Source organism: Larimichthys crocea, chromosome X (assembly GCF_000972845.2).
Source record: "Larimichthys crocea isolate SSNF chromosome X, L_crocea_2.0, whole genome shotgun sequence".
NCBI classification, from domain to species: domain Eukaryota; kingdom Metazoa; phylum Chordata; class Actinopteri; family Sciaenidae; genus Larimichthys; species Larimichthys crocea.
In genome coordinates this window covers 28,219,433-28,234,150 of record NC_040020.1, presented here as the reverse complement: position 1 = coordinate 28,234,150, position 14,718 = coordinate 28,219,433, and the positions used below count along the sequence as shown (strand labels likewise).

The 14,718-nt window shown below is 39.7% G+C and overlaps 1 protein-coding gene across 3 annotated transcripts in view; it reads left to right on the top strand.

The window, feature by feature from the left end:
* Positions 1-2,093: 2,093 nt before the first annotated feature.
* evi5l (ecotropic viral integration site 5 like) overlaps positions 2,094-14,718 on the top strand; it is a 29,128-nt gene continuing 16,503 nt past the window's right edge. For 2 of the 3 annotated variants that reach the window (XM_027282868.1, XM_019261658.2), the window contains exons 1-2: positions 2,094-2,522; positions 12,476-12,860. In XM_027282868.1, the coding sequence (XP_027138669.1) occupies positions 12,619-12,860 (242 nt within the window). In that variant the 5' untranslated portion in view covers positions 2,094-2,522; positions 12,476-12,618. Of the gene's footprint in view, positions 2,523-2,983; positions 3,078-12,475; positions 12,861-14,718 lie in introns of those variants that run through there. The other variant, XM_027282867.1, reaches the window with a different exon arrangement.

Sequence of the window (14,718 nt, the reverse complement as noted above, 5' to 3'; positions counted from 1 at the left end):
GTAAAGTTAAACTTAAATATAAAATATTCATGTGGGGAATTTTGTTCTTTGTCTTATGGAAGCATTGAGCATTTGCAGTGGTGACCTGCAGTATCAGGTTTTATCCACTTGGAGGCAACAAAGTAAAGACATTTGGCCAGATGACAGATGGCATTAAATGTAATTCAACGTGTGCTCATGTTTCTTATATTGAGGGCTCATTACAAAGACTGAGAACATCCCTCAAGGCTTGCCCATGGTAAAATAAATAAATAAATAAACAACCTAAAACCTATAGGGATCTAATCAGAAATGAATTAACCCCCTCCCAAATTTGTTTCACTCATTGAGGAAGGTCACAGGATAATTCAGTACATTTAAATTCAGTCCAGTTATAAAAAAAAGAAGATGAGACGAGTATGACTTTCCAAAATGGTACACTCTTGGGTAAAAATATTGTTTGTGAACACAGACAGACAGACAGACAGACAGACAGACAGAAGACAACATGGGCACATACAAAGGTTCTACAGTCAGGTAAAAGTTCCCAACCAGTATCATAAGAAAAGACGGTAAATGAAAAGGAAGATCTGAAATCTATGTCCAGCAATATCTTTGAATCTGGAGACTTTTTGTTACAAAGTACGAATAACAGTAGTCTGACAGAGTGCGATAAGCATTCATCATTCTATCCAACATAATTTGTTTCACACAGTTTCTGAGTTAACCATTACAAGGGGGTTTTAAATACAATCTAGAGTTTGACTCATCACAGAAAACAGGTCACATGATCTACTATAGAGTAGATTAACCTGTACCATATCACTGTTTCACAATCAGTCAAATATTTTATATTATTTATATTATTTATAATATATATCTTATACTTATACTACCTGACTTCCCAAAGTGACGCACAAATAGTTACTATTGAAAATATTTTCATCATATCATGTGTGTCTGCTTGAGGGAGAACATCATATGTCTGTATCATTCAAGGACTGTCACTCTTTCTGCCATGATCTTTGGTCACCGTGTTCCTCTTTTACAACCCCCTGTTGCTGTACCTCAGCTTGAGAGCAGTTATGGCTTTTCCACAAAATAGGTTGTCTCGTGTCCTGCAGTCCAATAATTGTGCACCTCATACACTACTGCGATGTGTTCTGATACTGGCAGGACTGATTTTGAAGTAGTTTTTTTTGTGATGGCTAAGAAGAGGACAGTGGCTACGGTATTTCCCTCTTAAAAGGTTGCAGATAGAGACAACAGAGACAACAGAAAAAAGAGGATGAAGTTTCCCTTTCAGGGTGTTTAAATCTATTGTCACTGTAGTGTCCATACTGTACATTTACACAAGTAGTAGTTAAGTAAAATTTTGAGATACTTGTGCTTTACTTTAGTACTTTATCTAGTTCTTCTTCTTAGCTTAGAGAAGAACTACATTGTTTTGATAGCTGTAGTTTGTTTTACAAATTAAGATTTACATACAAAACATCATCTTATAAAATAGGATGCATTGTTAACTACCCAACACTTACAGGCTTGTTTTTAAAAAAAATGCTATTTACACATTAATAAATCATCGATAACAAACTAGTATATAATACATTTAACATTTGTAATTTAAGTATATTTTTCTAACAATATCTATGTGTTTGTACTTACAGGTACAGGTATTTTTTTTACAGTGGAGTGCAGCTACATTTTATTAAGGATTTCTATGCATATCAACACTTTTCTGTCACTTCTGTCAGGTATTTCTAGCTCTGGCTGTCGGCAAAATCCATGGCTATAATAAACAGTAAAATGTGGCATTCATTTTTGTTCATTTTTCTGAAGTAACACTAAAAAATAGCAATACTGAACACGTGTGATTACAGTTGGTTGCAGAACCACACACATATAACATGTTTGTCACGTAATTAATCGTCTAGTTGTTCTACACATAGAAACTACATCCATGCTGTACATCCGATAAAGGCGACACCGCTGTATGACACCTGCGAGCCCCGCCTTCCCGCGGAATAAAAACCTCCGCTGATTGGCTGTCTGTGTTGTCCTTCCAAAGGGATTCCGCAGTCCGAGCACGCCATTGGCTGATTCACATGCCAATCATATCTCAGTCTGCAACCTGATTGGCTCGCTCCTCCTCGTGCTCTTCAGAAGGCAGAAAACGCCAGCCATTCTGTGTCAATGACTGATGCTGCCGTTTAAACCACATCCCTGCTCCGCCGCGCGGCTGGCATGGTTATTTTCGCGGATATCTAAAGAAACATTTCTCACCTCTTAATCCAGTTCACACGCACGCACACACGCGCGAGAGAGAGAGAGGAAAAAGGGCTCGCGGCCAGCTGTGCGACGCGGCGCTGCCTCCCGGTTGAACGGCGGCAGGAGGATGGCACTGCGCTGGACGGTCTCTCTGTGTTTGTCCTCGGTGGTCTATTAAGATTTTAATTAGCTGATAACAAACGTTTGACATTTACGACGGACTCGTGTGGCAGCGACGATAAACGCACCGCTCTGATTATGGAAAAGGAGTCCAGGTGAGCATTTGGGGGGTTTATTTATTTATTTGTTTATTATAAGGGTTTTTTTTATTATTATTATCCTGACGGGCCCTGAGGGCTTATTAGTTTGTATTATGTCAAACGGGAAACTAACATAGCAACAGAGGCCCACGTAGAAAAAAACAGCATTGGTTCCTGGTTATTAAAGCGTCGTCTTCATATGCTCCATCTATCTCAGTGTAAAATTCCACTGTACAGCATGCCAGCGGAGACACGGCCCATTCATTAGCCTATAAACCATATTTATTGCTAAATCATAGCATGTTGCTCTGTGCCATGTCCGTATTGTCTCCTCAGCAGTCTTCTGCTTTTTAACGTCGTGGCACAATCGTTGTTGTTGTGGGGAAAACCGGGACATTTAGTGCCGCAAAGACAGGGGGATGATGTGTCATTTTGGCCACAGATGTTGATCCAGCCGAGCCATGAATCGACTGCAGAGCATGTAAGGCCTGTTGTTTAGGCGTGCAGGGCCGGGATAATGAGCTGTCAATGTCCAAACAACTCAAGTCAATAGGATTAAAGGCTCTTCAGGTATGAAACTGCAGGACAAAGGACAAAGGATTGTCATTGTCATCTTTAATCAAGTAGACTTGGTTTCTGTCCACCTGTGTGTGTCTCTCTCCAGGTGTTTGTTGATCTGTCCTTGGTAACCATCATAGTCATTGAGCTCCTACCTGCCCACTTACTTCAAATCCAGCTGTTTTCACTGTAAACATCAAATCAGAGAGTGATTTGCAGGTAAATCCCTTTTTCTGTGTGACAGAGAACCAGCACAGCTTTGACACTGAGGAGCAAGTTTGAAAGAAATAGAGTTGAATGACTCTATGTTTTAAATCTAGGCCAGGCACGTATCATTTTTACCTCCCAAGTGGAATAAAAAAAGCAGCAGCTGACATAGTTTTGCGGGTAGAATGATGAAGGATACCGCTGACTAGTCACAAAATGGGAGAGCTCCCTCAGGCACTGAAAGGGGAAACTATTCAAGGAATTAATTATCTTACTCTGTTGATTATAATCAGGGCTTAAATGCCCCATGACTAAGGACATGTACCACTGAGTAATGGGTTCATCATATCGTCATATGAGAGACATAGAGATTACTCTCAGGCTTATCTGTGAAATCCACTCACCATGCAAAAGGCATCTCACACATTTCACTGTCAAGGAAACAGGTATCTGATTCTCACATCCTGGTGACCTTGTTTTTAAGTGCTGTCGCCTCGAAACTTCTTTATCTGATCCCATGATCGCATACGCTCACACACACACACACACACACACACACACAAAAGATTTTGTACTACATCTGTGGTACACAAGCACACCTTATCCCAGCTGAGCCTTTCCTTTGCACTCACTGCTGCTGTCACATTTTTCTGTATCTTCCGTGTGAGAGAGTGGTAAGCTAATAGGCTCTGGATAGCATCTCCAGGATAAACAATCCCTGAGTTGTGCGTGCACTTGTGTGAGTGTGTGTGTGGGTTTGAATTTGTGCATGCAGTTGTGTGTAGCCTTCATCAAGTACAGGAGGCATATCATCTTTCAGTCTTCTCTCTGTTCTGTACAGATCGCCTGCCTGCTGCTCTCCAGGTTTGTTATTGTACGTTGCTGTGTTTGGTTGTAGAACAGGAGCAACATGTCCAGGTCATAATACGGAAGGACTGATTGAATTCCCTCACGGCAAAAACAAAATGAGCCTTTAATAATAGTTGTACATGAGAGTGATGTTGCGTCTTTTTCCTGAGCTTACGATGAGATCTAACATCCAATAGTGGCTTAATCCAGCAACAGCACCTGGGATGAATCATCAAAGAAGAGCATTATGACTTTTTCATAAACTTGCATTTGTACCTGCAGTCAGCAGACATGAAGCTCAACGTCTTGTTTGTATGCAACTTCATTTTCCAGCTTCAAGGCATTGTTGGCTGAACACATATTAGCAGCTGTATCGTAAAAATAACAGCTTCAGTTTTATATGGTTACTCGACAAGCTTCATTCTGGAAAGCCTGCAGATGCTTCAGTGAAACTTATCCTCACAGTAGAAAAGATTTATTAAAATATGAGATTAATTTCGATTCTTTCCTGAGTGGCGGCTGGCTGTTTGACAAGGGTACAGTCTATAGATGATGAAGGTCCTTAGACAAAGTATAATATTTACTATAACAGAAGACTAAGAAAACTAGAAAACACACACATTTGAGAAGCAGTTATCAAAATTGTTGCCATTTTTGCTTTCAGCTCTAAAATATTAGCAGTTGTGAGATTATCTAAATCAAATGTCTGTGTCAGTGTTTGCTAAATAGAAGCACCATCCACACAAACAGTGGTCAAACTAAAGTATGTAGGTACATTTTTAAAGCCCTCAATATCGTCTGTCCCGGTTCATGCTGATCTAACTGGCTGCCTGTCGTGGTGCCGGCCTGGCCTGTGTGCACAGCACTGCACTTCATCTTGTTTGCTGACACATGAAAACAGGGAGCAGCTTGATGACCTGGCTGTCGTGGTTCAAGCTCACTACAACTGCAGCTCTCCACTTTCTACTCTATTGTTCCCGTAGGCTGCAGATTTGTAACTGGATCTGTGTCGCCCTGCAGATTTTACACCGACAGAGTCGTGATCTTATTTTCACACTGCTACATGTTGGATTTATACCAACGCGCAAATGAATAATGAGGCACAAATATGCGCAGGGCTGTTATACTGTAAATTCTGTAGAGAAACCTCATTCAAACTCATTTTTAAATCATTTGAGCTCTACTCTGAGTTTTGCCCTCTTTCTATTCATTCATCTGTTTCAATAGTAATTGGATCTGTCACCTTGCACAACATTGTTTCCTCAGGCAGCAATGGAAGTAGTCAGATCCATAACTCAAGTGAACACACCAGTACATTACTGTAATAATAATTCAATAGAAGTATAATCCTGCATTCAAAATCTTACATAGCACACACAAACGCAACTTTTATTAGATTGTTAATACTGATGTATTTACGTGTAAGTAGTATCTTTCTGTTGTAGCCTGTTGATAGAGTTAGCTAGTTTAGTCCAATGCTCATCCAAAATGGGAGGGAGATTGTGAAAAACATATGAAATGTTTTGCTGTTTTTCTATAATTTTTTTTTTTTTGCTTTATTGTGAAATATTATTTCATATTATTATTTTTTTTACCTTTTTGGGGCATCATATAGTTACAGAAAGGTCTGTAGCTATATGAGTCTTTGAGTGAAAACAACTCAGTCATCTTAAATGTGACACAGAGTCACTGGTTTAATCTTTAGCAGCGCATTGTATAAGATTATCAAATGCACATCGAAAAATGCAGTATTTCAATTATGAAGTGTCACAAACAGAAAAGTACAAACACATTTCAGCACTCCTTAACTGAGTGGCTCTAACTAAATAATGATGATAGATATTTTATAAGCAAACATGATTATGGCTTTTCTTACCACGATTTGTGATTTCTGAGGTAGTTAATCTGATCTCTGTACCGAGCATTTCATCAGCCAGGTCAACGTACTGTTATTGTTTAAAATGAACATGAGGGAATGATTTACGTTCAGCTGAATCTGTGGGAGTATGATTAACAACACCGATGTGAGAGAATGAGGCATTTTGAAACCTGTGTCGTCACACTGTGGCTGATGATGATGCTTCCGTCGCACAATCAGTCTGTAACATGATGTGTCAGCTAATTCGTCTTCAATGTGGAAGTGGAACGATTTTTACAGCACAAACTAGGTGGCCTTTAGATTGGTTTATAATATAATGTTTGTACTTATATTTGCCAGAATAAATGAGGCCTATAAATCAGAAATCAAATTCAAACTGATTCATACTTCTACAGGTTGGTCTCTTTTGCAGATCATCTCAATAAAAGGACAGTTTCATTTTTTTTTCTAAATTTCCCCAGGATGCTTAAAGTAGTTATGAAAACAGGCTTAAAAAAAAAATCTAATCAAGTTCATTTTCAGTTAATGTTTGTGGATTCCTTGTGTTTGACTGTTTCCTTGTCTCACAGCCGTTTCTAAGGCAAACAGCAGATGTTTGTAATCAGAATGGCTGATTAAAAAGCAGCTTGGCTTCTGATCAGTGTTTGTGATGACGCTGCTGGGAATGTATGAAATAAAAAGATAATATAATGAATGCAGCGGGGAAACTAATGTCAGTCATTGCTTCAGCATCCCATTAAGCATCAGCTACGTGCCTGCTGTAGCACCCAGTTGTCAGCATTTATCCTCCGTGACACGCTCATGTAATCCAGTTTTGAGATTAGTGAGTGATTAGTGAATGTTACAGTCTGTTTTATCAAGCGTCTATTTTAGTTATGTTAAATACTCTGAGCAGTGTTGGTACTAATGCATTGAACATTCAGTGATAGAAAAGAGCAAAATACTTTAAACTTGTACTTGAAAGTAATTGATGGGTTCCGAGGATGGCTATTTCTGGACAATTTCCTCTCACAGTGGCAGGGCAACCGAATCTGGAAAGGGATACTAACTAAATTTAGAGCAGGAAAGCATTAGTCATTTAAATGAACGCAGTCAGTAGATTTAGGGGACCTGGAAAACATTTCTTGTTATTGTTGCTTCGATTGGCCTAAAAGTGTGTCCTTTTCATTCAAGCTTAATGAGAGGGAGAGACAGAGACACAGAGAGAGAGAAACAGAGAGAGATCTCAATAATGTAAACAGTACAGTTGCTACATGAGGGCTGTTTGGAGAACAGGCTCTCATTACTATAATGATGATGCTGGATGGCTGATGTGCCATTCATCCTCAGTACACATAAACTGCTATGTCTGGTTCACTGTAGAATAACTCAGGCATCAGTGGTGGATGAAGCACTCAGATTATTCACTTAAGTAAAAGTAACAATGCCACAATATAAAAATACAAATAAAGTAAACATTTACATGTCTTATGGAGTACTGCTGCATATGTAAAAAGGGTTAAGTAAAGCCTTTTGTGGCTGCAGAGAGAGCTGCATGAAATCTGACAAATGGCCTCAGGTGATGTCACTTGAGTCAGCTCTTGTTGGGCCTGAAATTTCTGTAGCCCGCTCCTCGTCTCTACTCGAAGCTAGCAGCTTGAGGCTTTATTAGCAGCTAGTAGCACAACACAAGGAAGAAGTGCAAAATTCAAAAGTACACTTTATGTAGAACTGGCCCTGTTGCATTGTTGGATCACAATTGTATTAATATGTATGTGGTACTTTAATATTTTAGTCAACATGGGGCTAATTATTTACTGTATTGTGCTCATATAGTGTTGGGTAGTTACATTTATAACAAATCATCATATATTATAACAAGTAATAAGTTTAACATGTGAAATCTTTATCTGAAAACTAGACAATAACTGTAGCTGTTAATAAAATAAATGTAGTAATATTTCCTTCTGAAACAGTAGTAGCATACAATAGAAATACTCAAGTAAAGCACCTACAAATTTTACTAGAGTAGATGTTTCCACCGCTGTCAGGCAGTTGTTATCGGCCTTTTAAAAGCCTCCTTTCATCGTACACATATTGATTAGTATCTACTTTACACCACTGCCCTTGTGCACTATACAGTATGTGGAGTGTGTTTAACTTATCAATATGTCTGCATCATTGCTGTCAGGACTAATTCCATGCACCAGCTCAAGCTAATCAAGTCATTCTGGTTCCAGCTATGGCTTTAACAAACATTAAGGGAAAGCGCTTTAAGCACCAATATCAGGAACAAAAAAACTTCCCTCTTTTACAATAGGACACTCTGAGCAATGTCGAGCCTAACGGCAGTCACAAGGACAGGAGATGAATAGCGTGGAAATTAACAGTCCACGTGGCAGTAACCAAACATGAGATCATGAGTTGGAACAACAGTGAGGTTAGCATCTATAGATTATGGAAGATACCCAAGGGCGAGACACACATGAATATATAGAGAGGAGGAACAGGGTGACACACTAGCGAGGCTGGGATTCCTGTGAAAAGCAGCTGATTTCTGTTTTTTTGTTTGTTGTTGTTGTTGTTTTTTTCCCATAAATTGCTGGTCAGGATTTTCCATTTTTTGTGTGTGCATTTTTTTTCTCCCCGGCCTCTGGGGAAATGATTTACACCAGAGCAACTGATAGCATGTAGTATTATAGTACAGCTTTTCTTATTTTGCAGAAAGGGAAATATGGATTGATGTGTTGTTGGTTGGTCTTATGAAGAGATCGGTTTTTTGTCCCAGGCCTGTTCAGTGTCACCAAGCACAGATGAAGACCGTGAAAAGCTCCTTCACACAGATGAAAAGTAAATCAGTGCTATACATCCCGCGCTAAGGTTTGCATTCAAACCATGTATACGACATTAAAAGCACGGAGGGGCAGAGGGGTTGTGGGTTCATGTTGAATAACTAGAGGTGCCGTGTGTGTGTGTGTGTGTGTGTGTGTATTAAGGGGGGGCAGGAGAGGAAACAATAGCGTTGTCTGTTTCTGTAGACAGTGAGAGCTCAGAGAGGATGCTTCCAGGCGTAGATTTTACACAATACCATAGTTGTGCATGGTGACGTTGGTCAAGGAGAGCTTAAATATAAACAAAACAAACAAAAACAAAATGGTGCTCACACACACACACACACACACACACACATAATGAGGTGAAATATAAACATGCATACACCAAGCATGTGGGTGCACATGCTAAACGGTAACAGTGATCTTTCATGTAGTGCACACACAGACACACTAAACACGCTTGGAAACACAATTTTAAATGGATTACAATGAAAGCCCCTCAAACCCTCCTTTATCTCTCAGCCCTCTGCAGTTTCTCCCAAGTACACAATGACATTACAGCAAGCCTGCTGTCATATACAAAGCAACAGCCAAGCTCAGAAAATCTGTCTTGTTTTGCTTTGTCAGGGACCTTCACAACGTCCTTCCATTAACCAGCGTGTGTGTGTGTGCGAGAGAGACTGCTGCATGACTCACACCTTTTACAGTGTGGTCTGGCCACAGTGACACAGCTGAATAGCCCTCTGTAGCACTAAAACCTCTCTCTCTCCTTTTGTTCTTTCACAGGCTGATTCTTAAGATGTTTAAATGGCACTTGTAGTTTCTTTTTTTTCATGAACGTGACATCTGTTTAATCTGGTGATGTCCTTATTAATGGCTCCAGATTACTGTCCCACCTGCCAGTTTTTTTTTGTTTTTTTGCACTAAATATAAAATGTAGAGGGAAAAAATGTGATACTTGCTGTTAACTGTGCAATGTGGATGCAAAGTCTTAGTGGGGATTTCTGTAGTAGTCAGTGGAAGTTGACCTGCTCAGGGAATATTTTACCATAAATCTTGCAGAGATTGAGAGATTCAAATTATTGGCACATATTTCCGTATTGATTGTGGTTCTGTATCACTAACAATTTAAATTCCTTAATAAAAGAAGATGGCCATGGAAGCTGGTTAACAAATTAACTCAGCCAGCAGAAAGGACCCTCAACAATAATTTAAACTCAGTAGATAGGATCAAACTCTTGTCATGAAGCAGCAGTGAGTGAATGCTCCATCCAAAGAGAGTCGGCCTCATTAACGTCAGATTGTTTCTCTCTCTTGTGCCTTTTGATCCAGGCTGGCCAGAAGGGTTTACACAAGCTGCTGTGTACAGTCACTGAAGGGTTTCTTGGTGTTGAGATCAAGGTGAAAATCTGTCAAGTATCTAGTACAGTTATAAATTTTGCCAATAAAAATAGATATCACTTCAGTCTCATCGCTGGGATCGAGGTGAATATACACGTCGAGGCAGATGCCTCACTGCCTTAGGCTCATCCATCTGCCAGATGATGTTAATCTTGGAAGGACAGGCAGATTGACATTTTTAATTTCAGTTTTAGGATCGTTGCAATAAATTCAGCCCCTAAGAGGTGGCTTGGCTTCACTAGAATAACTTAAACCTCTTCAATCATTAGCCTATGGTGGTGAAATTACTTTATTATGAAAAGGACGTTATTTCAGATATGTCTTTTGACCGAGCTGTGTTACAAATGTGATTGGTTTCATTGGCTTGTTAATGGCTCTTTTGATTGGGCTGGTTTCTGTGCATGAATGTGGTCCTTGTCTCGTCGCCATGCAGTGTTTTCCCTGTTCAGACTGTTATTATGCTCCTCTCTTCTACTGCAGGCTATTTTCCTGCTCTCCTTGTTTTGTGGTGTGTTTCTGCATCATATGCTTAAAAAATGATCACAAAGACTAATGTATCTTTTATTCAACCTTCATGGTTGATTACATCAATTCTTCAATGCATTGTTTTTAAGTTTTCAAATACGTAGACAGTTTGATATGATATTTATCGATCAATTTATTGTGTTGTTCTTGTTGAGTATGTTCGATGGCTGTGTTTGTGTATGTTGTGTATTTTATTTAATAGCTGGGATTTCTTTCCTCTGCCTCTGAATTTGTTATATTGTATGTGTGTGTGCGTGTGTGTGTGTGTGTGTGTGTGTGTGTGTGTGTGTGTGTGTGTGTGTGTGTGTGTGTGTGTGTGAGCAGAGCCAAAAGTAATTTTCAATGAGCACCAGCAAAAGAGATGCCATCCATTATGCAGAGGAGAGAGAGAGTCAGGGGAGCAGACCGTAGCTCCACATTTTGCTTCCTATTACAGAGCAGCAGTTTGGCCTTTTGGATCATTTTCTCTACAGACCAATTGCAACTCTTCTTCAGCTTCTCTTTGGTTGCGAGCTGCAGCACACAGCGAGGCGTGGAAAGAAACAGAGCCTATACATATACAACATAAAGTGCGTGTTGAATGTGTCTTTGTGCTTATTGCTTCTCTGGTAAGAAGCTTTAGCAGCTGTCATATGCAGCACAACAGCTATGCTTGGGAATGTTTGTTTTTCTCTGGCATGTGTGAAAGCTTCACACCATCTCTTAATATTCAGCTCCCCTGTCTTGTGCATGTATAAGATTAATATGACGAAGGAAAGCAAATCACAGAGTCTGGATGTGCTAACATTAGCAAGTTAAATGTTGCACTCAAGATACAAATTCCTGCCCTTTGTATGCCCTTAACTCATTAAACTTGGAAGATACACCCATTTTTATTATTGATTATTTAAAAAAAATCTATTTACAATGCCTTAAGCCCAAACCAAGCAGTTGCATCAGTTTGTTTGTTTCTTGGTGTGAAGTCACATCTCAGTTTTACATCAGAAGCTGCCTGGACTCTTCTGTTTCTTGCCAGTGGCTTTAGTTCTTTATAAGCTCTGTGACACCTGCTTCATCTCTCTGAACTCACTCGATTATTCATCTAATTTATTTATGATCCAATTGATTTATTATCTCTTAATACACATCAAGCACTCAGGGAGTGTGACCATGGCGGAGTCCCTCTGAAAGCCGAAAACTGTGATATTAATTGAACAACAGCGTATCAGGTCATTATGTTTGTTCATTACACTGCTGACAGCTTTGTTCTTGCTGTTTCTGTTCGCTTTAATCTATAGAGTTTGTTTACATGGTCGTGACTGGGAAACTATCTGTCTTAGTGTGAAGAAAAACAAGCTCTCTGGTAAGCAGAGTGACCGACCATGATGTTCTCATTTAGGATGATGTCATTACAGTGACTAAGAGCCACTCCTTCAAAGTAGTCATTTGAAACAGGGAGGGGCGTTATTGGCATCTTCGTGTGCATTGCAACAGTATCACCAGTTCACTTGTGTGTTCAGTACACTGAGCCAAACATGACATGCTCCTCCAAATTTAAAAAAAAGTAAACATAACAAGCTAAAAATCCAAATTATTAGGATGATTGTAGACAGGGAGGCCCATGCTGGATGTGGGTGCCATTCAACCAAACAATACTGCTATATTTACTGAAGTTATTCAAAGTTGAGTTCATCCCATTGAATTGAACTGATTTGTGGCCATCCTTTTTCATTCAGCTTCCTCTGTACCCATGACAGGTTTGAAGACCTCTGATCATATTGGCTTCAAGGCCATCCAGGCTGCCATTCAGGCTCGCTGAGGAGGGAGACCAACAGTGAGACTGGAAGACCCTCTTACTACACCTGTACTGTTTTACCCATCCCTCTCCATCGCCACCGCCATGTCTATACCCAGCAGCAGTCCAGAAAGAGAGAGCTCCGGTGGGGCGCTCCCTCAGCTAGAGTGCCCTTCTTCCCCGCCCGGCATGGATCCAGACCCACTGTCAACAGGCAGCCCAGTGCTCAGCCCAGACTCATCTTCCCATGATGCAGTGCTGTCAGCACCAGCGGCCTCCCCAGCAGACTCAGAGAACCTGAGTCCCGATGAACTGGAGCTGCTGGCCAAATTGGAGGAGCAAAACAGGTGAGTCATCCAGAAACATTAAAAAGTAAGGAGGGGACAGCATTTTCAGTTCATGACACTGACATCAGCTCAGTTATCTTGTGAGTTACATAAAAAGTTACAATAGACGGTCATTGCCTGAAGCCTGCCTTTCTCTGCCTGTGTATAAAATTACAGACTGATTGCTTAAAAACAAATTACCAAGAATGTCAAGTCTTAACTCTGCATTTGTGCTGTATGAGTGTGTAAAGTATGGCAGGCCTGCGTACACTAACTAATGTCTGTGTAAGGGGAGCAGTTGTAACAAAAGTAATCATTATGTTAGGTCAGTGTAGTTGTACCCTGTAAGGTAAATAAGTAACTTTATCCAAAGACAGTGCATGAGAAAAGTCGATTAACTGTAGGTAGATCATGTTTGAGTTTATCGAACAAGAATCTAGATAAAAGAACAGGCAAATTCATCAAATTAAAAGTTTAACAAGAAGCAGAAGCTCAAGTGCAAAAAGTCATGACAGGTATCTGTATCTGATCTGTATAGCCTGTTTGTAAAACTCCGACAGTGGTTATCGACTAACTAGATAGCTGCCCTGAAATCTTTAAAGTTTCACTAGGAACATGTATGGAGCAAAAACACATTCACACACCACCTGGAACAAGGAACAAAATGCATGAGTTGTGATCCCAGATATTTTCTGCATTAAGCACCAAATATTGTGCAGCACACAGTCAGAGAAAAAAACTATGGAAGGATGAACGATGTTGCAGAACAGAAACTTTGTCCTTCACAGACATCCAAAAGCTTTTAAAATGAATTCCTGCTTTTCAAGAGGACATGAAAATATCAGATATTGCTGTATATTTGTGAAGCTTAAACTGATACTCAAAGTCTATCTTTTGAGTATGAGAAGATCAAGATTAAGAAGTGTTTTTATCACTATGACAAAAAAAAGTAAGCATACAGAAGGATTGCAGAGAAGTTTCCATCACAAGTCTAAGCAGTATGCAGCCACTGTGCTCTATTAAACATTGAAACTAAATGTTTTACAGTCACCTTTTAAAGCCTGCAGGGTGCAAGTGTTTCATACTCAAATAATAGATTTCAAGGTGCTTTGGCAGTGGTTACAGTGACTCCTGGAGGAATAGTATAATACTGTATTTTGCTGCATTTAGACAAAGCCCCTTTGCATGACAGATTGTGATTGTTCAAGGTGTGTATGCACCTGCCCAACCCAGCAAAAGGATTTGTGTAAAATGACCACAGGCCAATGTCAACTTGACCTAGAATCACAAATCTGTATGCCCTACATCTAGAAGAAATACACTGGGTAACAAGAAATGGGTATGTAGGTTAGTGTTTTAGCAAACACTGAAAAGGTGGACACTGGGAACACTACCAGTACTTTTCAGAAACTTTTCTGTTTACATTTTAAATATGCAAAAAGGAAGAACAAATAAATACAGTGCATTGTACAGAGATTTAAGCATTGTTGCTTCTTAATGTTCAAATCAAAAAGGAGATTATGAGGAAAAATTTGTTTGTAAAAGAAAATTAACCTGTGTCTGTCCCTTGACATAACAATCCCCTTTTTTCACATTGTTACATTGTTAACCGAAGATTGTCTTAATCAACGCTTAAAAAAAAAGGTCTTTCCATCCGAGAAACACCTCAGCCATAAAACCAAATAAACCTTTAATTCTTACTGGAAAGTAAAATATGTACATGTGTTCTGGATGCTGATGTATGTTCTCTCAGCAAGCTCAGTATTAAATCAGTTCAGGATCCGTTACCTCAGGGATAATATCGAAAAATGCCATCACCTGAAGGTTTAATCCCACACAACAAAGAGCACCAGGTTCTCCAGCAGGGAAATGTCTGTAT